The sequence below is a fragment of the Microtus ochrogaster genome, chromosome 10, assembly GCF_000317375.1.
Source record: "Microtus ochrogaster isolate Prairie Vole_2 chromosome 10, MicOch1.0, whole genome shotgun sequence".
Lineage (NCBI taxonomy): Eukaryota > Metazoa > Chordata > Mammalia > Rodentia > Cricetidae > Microtus > Microtus ochrogaster.
Genome location: NC_022016.1, coordinates 30,169,131 through 30,179,513, shown reverse-complemented (window position 1 = coordinate 30,179,513; position 10,383 = coordinate 30,169,131). Strand labels below are relative to the sequence as shown.

At 38.1% G+C, this 10,383-nt stretch overlaps 1 protein-coding gene across 1 annotated transcript in view; it reads left to right on the top strand.

The window, feature by feature from the left end:
- The first annotated feature begins 9,838 nt into the window (after nt 1-9,838).
- Nucleotides 9,839-10,383, top strand: part of Tusc1 (tumor suppressor candidate 1) — a 1,823-nt gene continuing 1,278 nt past the window's right edge. Inside the window, exons 1-2 of the mRNA XM_005352757.3 lie at nt 9,839-9,872; nt 10,005-10,362. Of these exons, the coding sequence (XP_005352814.1) occupies nt 9,839-9,872; nt 10,005-10,362 (392 nt within the window). The remainder of the gene's footprint in view (nt 9,873-10,004; nt 10,363-10,383) is intronic.

Genomic DNA, 10,383 nt, shown 5'->3' with positions numbered 1-10,383 from the left:
AGAAGAATTGTGGGTTTGAGACATAAATTTGTAAATCAACAGAAATCATTCTTAGTCATTAGAGTAAATAAAATATTTCATAAAATTATAAAGAAAAGAGGATATAGAAATCTAGAATAACCAGATTGCTTACAGATATAATGGCAAACAGTGCATTCTGTTTATGTTCATAAAATTTTCTAACACTTCAAATATTTTGATTATGTTACTATGCTATAGATGACTGTGAAAGCAAAATGTGCTTCACTACAAAAACACAGTGTAACCTCATGAAAAAGGAGGCAGAAAGAAGGGATTGTTGATGTCCTTGACTAACTCCAAAGGAAATATTGTCTATACTACCTGTCAAAAAATTCTATTCATTTCATATCTCCTTTTCTCATCACATGAACCCTGGTGAGTGCATAACTGACAGTTGTGTTTCCATGATTATAGCCAGATTGAATTTAGACCCTTTACAAGGATAGGGGTTTTGCTTAAAGCACAGAAGAAAGACAGATTGTATACTTTCTTTAGTAAAAGACAGTAACCAAAAAGGAAGCTTAAGTCTTGTGTATAATTCTGTGCGGTGGAGTGTGATTAAAATGGTCATGAATCTCTTGGCATTTGAGAGAGAAAGGCCTGATACTTGGGTAAATCTAAAGGTTAAATGTTGGTGGAAGACAACTTTCACTGAACTGACAAGGCTGCAATGAGAGTAATTCAGACTTCTGGAGTTTGACTGGCATATAAAGTGTTTGTCTCCCTTACTCTTCCCCAAAGGACCACACCCCAGAGGACCACACCCTCTAGAGGTCAGATATTCCATAGGAAAAGACCAACCAGAGTTTAACACCAACAGAATATTGTGGGCTGGGGAATCATGCAGGATGGCAGAAGGCCACAAAGATGGTCTTTCACAGAGAACAGACTTGCATGTGACACCTGACATCTGAGATCCAGTGCCAAACAGTTTCACTACCACCTGCTATTTTCTTACTTTTATTTGAACTAGGCTTTAGGTTTATTCGTTACTTCCCCTCAAAGAGCTAAAACTAGTAACTAGAGAAAGTGCAGCAGTAAAGAAAGACAGAAAACTCAGTGTTCCCCATACATGCTCTTCATAGGCTAGTTACTCCTTGTGTAAGGCATGGAGCACGACACTTCACTGAGGATGGGAGACTCCATGACAGGAATGAGAATTTAAAGTTTTCAATTATATTACATTAGCTCTTTAATATCTGAAATGAGAGATATTTATTAATGCCCAGAACTACAAACTAATGCTGCCTCTTGAATGGAAGAAAGAGCTCTGGGAGTAACAAAGAGGGACAAGAGAACATTTAAATTACTTATTTTCACAATTTCTGAGTTAATCTCCTGATTATCTTAACTCTAATTATGAGGGTTTTCAACATCCATACTGTTACTTCAATGAGTTGTATGCAACTTTGGAACTCAAACTGAGACATGAGTGAAATATTGTACTGGTTTATTTTCTGTTGCATTAAATATGTATATCAGGACAATTTGTGGAGAAAATGACTATTTCAATATAAATTTCGAGGTCACAGTTCATCATGAATAAAGTTCAGAGCAGAAACTCAGAAAGGACAGGAACATGAAGCAGAAACTATGAAGGGATGTTCTTGATGCCATATTCTCTGGCTCTCCCATATAGATTTTTACATAGTCATGTGCTATGGGATAGTGGGCTTGCACCCTGTAAGGATTTGTCACTTGTAATGATTTAAAAAAACAAAAAAACAAAAACAAACAAACAAACAAAAAAAACACTGATCGGCCAGTAGCCAGGCAGGAAGTGTAGGCAGAGCAACAAGACTAGGAGAATTCTGGGAAGAGGAAAGGCTCAGTTTGCAGTCACCAGCCAGAATCAGAGGAATAAAGATGAGAATGCCTCACTGATAAAAGGTATCAAGTGACATGGCTAATATACACAATAATTATGGGTTAATTTAAGTTGTAAGAGTTACTTAATATTAAGCCTGAGCTAATAGGTACATTTATAATTGTTATAAACCTCTGTGTGTTTCTTGGGTACTGAATGAATGTAGGGTCAGATAGGACAGAAACTCCATTTATAACCCTGGACCTGCTAGTGATAGTACTACCCACAGTGGACTGGGCCCTTATCTATCAACTACAATACATATACATATGTGTGTGTGTGTGTGTGTGTGTGTGTGTGTATGTATGTATATATATATCCCTCAAATCTATATAATGTTAATTCTTTTTTTGTAGTGTGTACCTCTTCCTAGATATATTCCTTACTTTTCTTTTGCTCTGATAAAACACCGTGACAATAAGAAAAAGTTTATTTGAGTTTATGGTTCTAGAATATTAAGGGTCCATCATGGTAGGAAATCATGGCAGTCAGTGGCAGGTACAACAGCAAGAACAGGAAACTGAGAGCTCACATCTTCAAATGTGGGCATGAAACAGAGAACAAACTGGAACTAGAAAAAGACTTTAAGCTTCCAAATTTCTTCCCCCATTACATATATGCCATACCCCCTTGACCTTCCCAGGAAGTGCCACTAACTTGGTACCAAATATTCAGATACCTCAGACTGAGGAGAGGGCAGTTCTCATTTCAGCTAGCATATTGTGTCACTCTGTAGTATGTCAAATTAAAATCAAGCACTAGCCCAGATATGTATATTTAAGAATAGGATGGATTTCCATGTGTATTCTTCGGAGAAAAGTATTAGCCAGCATGGAATTGTGCATACAGTAAAATGCAATAAACACCTCTTGTACGTTTTCTCACTATAAATTTTAACATAGCTGCTGAAGCTGAAGCCAATAATTAGGGTGGGGAGTGGGCATGTGACTAGTCCCATTGCTGCCCACAAGATCTCATTGTATCAACAACAGTTCACTGTACCTCCCCACATACCTCAGCTACATGTGACTGAGGCACACTGAAATTGTGACTAGTTTAATCTAGGGATGACATTGAAAATTGCATTCAATTTTAGTAAGCCCAAATCTAAAATGCACACACAGCTAACGAATAATACAGTTTTAGATCCTTTATGGCAGTAGTTCCTAATGTTGTAACTCTTTAATACAGGTCTTCATGTTGTGGTGACCCCCAGTCATAAAATTAATTCGGTGCTACTTCACAACTGTAATTTTACTACTTTTATGAATCATAATGTAAATAGCTGATATGCAAGATATCTACTTTGTGACCCCCCCTCTGGAACTATGCCCCACAGGTTGAGAAATACTGCCTTAATGATTAATATGAATTTCTGAAAACGTAGCACGAAGCAATGATGTAAAACTAACAAAGACATTGCCACTTTAAGAAGTCTATTTGGGACAATGGTTTTGTCAATTATCTTGTGTGCAAAACTTATGCTCTCAGCTCCATTATTTTATGCTAGGATGTATCACATTTACCTTCTTTTATTAGTCTGGCTAGTGTTTATATCAAGCTGGAAGAAGGGTATTTCCCTCAGTATAGAAAATATCCTAATTAAGACAGATAAGTCACACTGCTTTTGTTTATGTCTCAATTGTCCCTGTAGCTAGAATTAAATGATGCTGTCAAAGGGCAATGCTGGTGTTTGATGGCTTTTAATATTTTTGCCCGTATCAAAAGACTAAATAAATGCAATCAATATTTACAATTCCTAACTCTCTAGTAATTATTCCAATAAAGAGGTCTTCACACTCCTGAGCATCGATACTTGCTCTTCATAGCCCTAATAAATCTGGTCCCAGAAAATGAACCAAGCTCAGCTAAAGCTTCAGGGAGAATATTAGCAAACATGAAGCTCCGAATGTGATTAACCAAACTCCTCAGCACATGGGGCTTACGGAATATGGATGTTAAAACCCAAACACTTAATGAGAACTATCCAGAAAAAAAGAATCATATCACCAGTGGGACAGCATTGTGTATTTAGAGTAGCTCCTTAGTTGAGTAGCTCAGATGAGGGTTTTAAACAGCATTGACTATTCACAAGAAATCATCCTACAAATATCTACCTTACAAAATAAATTCAAGCCATGAAAGAATATCCATGAATTATTACATACCTCTTGTTAGCTGACTTTGCATTTAATATATACATGACAAGAACCCCATGAAATAGATTCTATTTTTATTCTCAATAAGTGACAAATGAGTATACCATGGCTTTAGGAGACTGCTCTAGGCAACAGATCTAGGAAGGGTATGGCTTGTATTAAACTTGAATGTGTCTTAATCCAGACTCAAATTCACTATTCATTACAGTTTTAAAGCATATGTAAAATACTTTTAAGTAATATTTATTTAGTACATATTAATACTACTTATTAACAAAGCTTATTACTAAGAATGAGTGCCAGCCACTTTTTTACTTCAGTTTTAATAAGGCCAACATCCTACAGAACTTTTGGCATAAATTTCAGTTAGAAAAATTTCTTAGAATGACTAATAGTTATGTTTTACCTAGTAATTTATTTTTCTTGGTCTAAGGTCTTGCTATATAGGTCAGGCTGTTCTCAGACTAATTGTGACCACCTTACTCTGCCTCCTGAATTCTTCACAGTAGTCTAGACGTATAATTTTAGTTGTTGGTATGTGGAAGCAAGAGGATTAGGAGTTAAAGGACAGCCTTAGGTCCTCACAGGGAATTCAAAGACAGCTCAGGCTATATAAAGCACCCTAACCCTGGTATAAAATAGTAAAATTAAAATAAAAAATGTATTATGCAGATAATAAAGAATAAATGAATGAATTCTTTCAGTATTCCAATTATTTAAGAACTAATTTTCTCTCTCTACCTTTCTTACCTCCAACCCCATCTCTACTTCTGCACTATCAACTAGTTCCTTAAATTCAGGAATTCATGTGTTATTGAAGATCAATTTATGTGAGGAATGTTTAAAATATAAGACACACTAAAGAATTTCAGTACCAGATTAAAAACTATTGATTAGATATTGTGGAATAATCTTTTTGTACACTGTGAAGATGTGTCACTAGGATTGGTTTTAAAAAAGAGTAAACAGTCAATACTTAGGTAGGATTTGGGGGCAGAGAGAATTCTGGGAAGAAGGCAGAGACACTGAGAGACAGAGAACAATCAAGACATACAGGAGGAGAGGTAATAGCCTTGAGCTACCTTGAAGCATATAGATGAATAGAAATGGGTTAAGTTATAAGAGCTAATAGAAACAAGCCTAAGCTATTGACCAAGATTTCATAAGTAATAAGTTTCTGTGTTGTGATTTGGAAGCTGACAGGTGGGATAAAGACTCCCAACAATTATTGGCATTATCTGACCAACATTTCCTGTTTTGTTGAGGTATGATTGCATATAATATTTGCATATACTTCTGGTCTATAATATGCTGCTCTGATATACGTATGTATTGTAAAAATGAAAGTGTGGTAGAATTCCCTAAAGGAACAGAACTATTAGAATGAATTATAAAAATGGAATATTAGATTGACTTACATAACAGTGGCTGGATATCATAACCATGATAATCAACAGTGTCTTAGAGTTTCTATTGCTGTGATAAAAGACCATGATCAAGAGCAAGGGAAGGAAAGGATTTATTTAAATTTTTAGTTCCATTGCATAGTACATTACTCAGGGTCATCACAGAAGGAACTCAAAACAAGGAGGAGACCTTGAGACAGGAGTTGATGCAGAGGCCATGCAGGTGCGATGTCTTCTAGCCTACTCCTTATGGAGTGCTTAGTCGGTTTACTTATAGCACCCAGGACCACCAGCTGTGAGGGGATTGCTCACAGTGAGCTGGGTCCTCCCACATAAATTATTAATCAAGAAAATGCACTACAGGTTTATCCACAGGCCAGTCTGGTGGAGTTACTTCCTCAATTGAGGTTCCTCCTTCCCAAATGATTATGACTTATGTCAAGATGACATAAAAGTAACCAGCTCAAGTATGCCAGAGAAGTAGAGAACTACTCAATCCATGAAGCTGGGTACCTCAGGAACCCAAAGCTGGCACTGGAGGTCTGGAGGATTCCTGCAGAGCTGATGGTCTTCAGTCTGTGTTAGAAAGCTGAAGAAGTAAGGACCTGGTATTAGTACAGAATGGCAGTCACAGAAACAGCAACTGTAGTAACAACAAAACAACAGAATAAATTCACTCACCAGGAAGAAGCAAAAGGCAGGCAAGTAAACAGCATTTCTTTTCCTTGTACCTCTCTATATCTGGTCCTTCACAGGGAAAGTGGGACACATCCTAGACAATTCTTCTTTCTCCATTTACTCCTGCCTGAGAAATCTCTCATAGACCTATGCAAAGGCATATCTCTAGGTTGATTCCTGATTCTGTTGAATTGTTTTTCAAGAATATCTATCAAAGGCCAAGCACAAGAGAATATCATATGGGTTCTCCAAAGCTACAGAATGTACCTTGAACTGACTCAGATTTAGGAGTAGTGCGATATGAATTTCAAATTAACATATTTTTTACAATCCAAATAACCAACCTAAAACATAGAGTAATTATTAGCTCAGGTTGCTATAAGACATTCCTAAACTGAATGGCATATGCAACCAGAATTACTTTTCATAGTTTTGGAGGATGACAGTTCTATGATCAAGATTTTTCATTGGGCTGATTTAGTCCACTGGTGAAGGTCTTGCAGGTTAACAGATGGCCACCTTTTTTCTATGTCTCTGTAGGAGAAGCCAGAGTTAGAAGCAAGGCCTCTGCTATCTCTTCTCATAGGGCATTAATCTAACTAGGACAGGATAATTAGACTATAAATGTAATATATTCAATAGCTGAAATCTTAAATTTGTTTTGAGAAATACTAAAACAAATATGTCAAGTGCAGGCCAAATAAAAACTTCTCTGCAATATGTGGACATAGCTTTTCTCAACTACAGGATTTATAAAAGTATTTTGAGGCATTATAGACTAAAGAGCACAGTAATGGTAAACTTCATAGATTAATTTCTTTTATCAATTTCGGAGACTACTTTTAAATGCAAGATTTAGGTTGTTAAATAAGAATGGGCATGGGGTATACGTGGGGAACAAATAACTAAGAAGAATCCTCTTTACAGAAAAGAATGATGGAGCTAAAGGTTGTTCAAACAAAGCAAACTACTCTTAAGGCATTTCTTTTTAAATTCCAAACCTCTTTTAAGAGTCTTATAATTATTCTTTGATGTTTCTTAAATGAAAAGTTGAAGTGGTTGACTGGAATTCCCCACAGCTTTACACTTGACCTAGAACTGTAACATTTATCCAGAAGTTTTCCCTTTGCCCTCTTCTCCAGTGGGCAGACAAGCCCTCCTTGCTCTACTGCCTTGAGTCTTCCTTAGTAAACACAGCTGAAGAAAAGTGTGTTTTCAGGAAAAAAATGACCTATGTTCTTAAAGACCTTTCCAGGAAGCCAGCAGGTGATGCTTCTCTTCGGAAGCATCTGTTCATGAAATGAAGGAGTCTGTTTTTCGTAGGAATTCTTATATTTTATACATTTTCTTCTTCTAAGCTCTATTGCAACACCATGTTTTTAGCATTAGCAAAGTTCCATAATTTTCTATGAGTTTTTTATTTTCATATAAATGAAATACTTATTATACCCACTATTGTAGTATTTTTATGTGTAGACCACTATAAATTATATGAGGAAGTATAATGTACTAGTTACAATTTCTATAAATAAATGCAATATTGATTTCCAGGTTATATTGTAATAAGAGCGGCGGGGCTGTGTCCCTGGCACCCGGCCGCCCACATGCTTATGCCCCGAAATAATTACACGGAGACTGTATTCTTTTAAACACTGCTTGGCCCACTAGCTCTAGCCTCTTATGGGCTAATTCTCATATTTTGTCTAACCCATTTCTAATAATCTGCATAGCACCACTAGGTGCGCTTACCAGGAAAGATTTAGCATATCTGACCTGGTGGCTTGCTCCATCGCATCTGCTTCAGAGAGCAGAGCTGTGGAGTCTGAGCTCACTTCCTCTTCCTCCCAGTATTCTGTTCTGTTTACTCCACCACCTATATTTTAACCTAGAGGCCAAGCAGTTTCTTTATTATAGTTAACCATTGACCTTCCTCCATCAAGGTTATACAATTATTGACATATTACTCTAAATAAATCTAAATTTAAATATACACCAATAATTTTGATAGTGATCATTTGAATCACTCTGCTGTCCTGAACCCCTTTTTAATTTAGAACTTACATTGTTCTCAATTCCAGTTGAGGAATACTGATGGACTCTCCTTTATCCATAGGTGAATGTTCATTAATAAGGCAACCTTCAGGATTTTAGACATGACTCAGCAGTTAAGAGCACTGACTCTTTAGCCTTCTAGAGGAACCAAGTTCTCTTCTCAATCTCCAACAGATGCTTACAACCTACTGTTCCAGTCCCAGGGATCTGACAATGTCTTTGTCTTCTGGTCTCTGGAGGCACCAGGCTTACTTAAGACATACAGACATGCAGACGAAGTACCCACACATTAAATGGTAAATATTTTATAAAAGACAGTCTTCATGAGTTTTAGTCACCTTTTTGGTTGTTACTCATCTTTCTCTTCTTTGTTTTCATTCTCTACCTTTCCTCTTCTTTTACAAGAAAATGCACATCACATTTGCACAATCACAATCACAATATTAAGATTCTGTTCTCTTGTGAAAATACATATAATTATTTGCAGTAGTAAACAGACTAGTAATACAACTCTGATCCTCTCTAATCTGTTGTATCTGCTTGACAGGATATCAAGCATTACTTCATAACCGAGATAGAAGTATTTATTAGCTGAGTGGGGTCTGAATAGGAGACCATGGAGGTCTGCCTTCCTATTCAACCAGAGCCAGTATTCTTGAGCAAAACATTAAGAGACAAATGGAGCATTTGATTGTATGATAGTGTACAAGAGAAGTGACACAACTTGAATCTGGAAAATAGTAAAACGCTATAATTTTATAGATGAGCTAAAACGAAGAAAGCTAATAAAAATGGGTTGTTACCTAATTTATAATATGTAGGTGGTGATTCCTGTCATATTTTTATTATACTTTCTTATGAGGTATGCAGTTATTCCAGACTCTTAATAGTTGTCACATCCAAACCAGGGAGCAAATCTTCTCCGCCCTACTACACTCTCTGGATACAACAAGAAAAATCATATTTTTAGCTCAGTAGTCTACAGAGAGGTCAGGTGCTGTCTGCATTTAATGTACATATAGAAATGACAGCTTTTCTTTAACTAAATCCACTGAATTGGTTACTTATTCCATGAAATGACTGTTTAGGGCTGAAGTAAATTTGTGGTAGTTTAGTGTTTGCTGGGAAAAAAAAAGAGGATCATAATTGAGTAACTATTTGTTCTCCTAGCAACTTACTCCAATCATAGTTCTTCTATGTGCTACTTGTTCGTCTCCTTGTTCCAATGGTTTTGGAGAGCTTATGGAATTTAAAAATTTAACAGAACCTTGCTTGAAACAGATTGCTACTATGTATTTCTCAAAGACTCTGACTTCAGTATGTAATCCTTTACTTGCAATAATACAAGGCATTGGTAAGCTGAGATCCTTAGGAAAACCAGAAATGTGCTTCCAACAATGATATGTATTCAATTCTCTCCAGATAGTTTGGAACCAGCTGAATGTCAGCATCTCGACTAAATTATGAGTCTTGAATTTCATATATTCTGAGGACTGTCTTGAACAAACGTCCCCTTATAGCTTTATTATAAAGTTCCAATGAACAGGATGGCAAGAAATTGGGATCTACTCCAATGCTTGGAGTACTGCTACCTGTTGGATTCTAAGCACCCCATGGCAGATGCTCAGGCCAATAATGTCCTGTGAGTCTTAAACATGGGCGTGGTTAAGCAGGTAGCTTCCAAAAAGTGTAATTATAAATTCAATTTGCCCCATAGTAGTCTCAGAACTCATTTTATTAGTTCTGAGCCTCCTATGTAAGTGGCGAGGTAAGCACTGGAGGCTGTGCAGGAGAGCACGCGAGGCGGGCTTGTTCCCGCAGTGCCCAAGTCCGCAGGCAGGGAAGCCGTGGCAGCACCCAGCGGAGGACACTGCTGTCCCTGGCGCGGACACCGGGCTGAACAGCAGAGCGATCCCCAGGGGCGTCGTGTGTGCGCCAAGCAGGGACCGACCGCAGGCTCGGGGGGCCGCTCGGCCGCCAGAGACAAGGACACGCCTCAGCTCGGGCCAACTCCCGGCCTCCACTGGCCTCCCGCCAGAGCCGCCCCGCCACCTTTCTTCCTCCGCCCGCCACCGAGCGCCCCGGACGGGCCTCAAATCGCCCGCGCCCCCGCGCGCGTGGCCCCTCGGCCCTCGGAGCTGGCGGCTCGACCAGACCGGACCGATGTGGCGCATGCGTGGTGGCGCCACCCGGCGCGGGA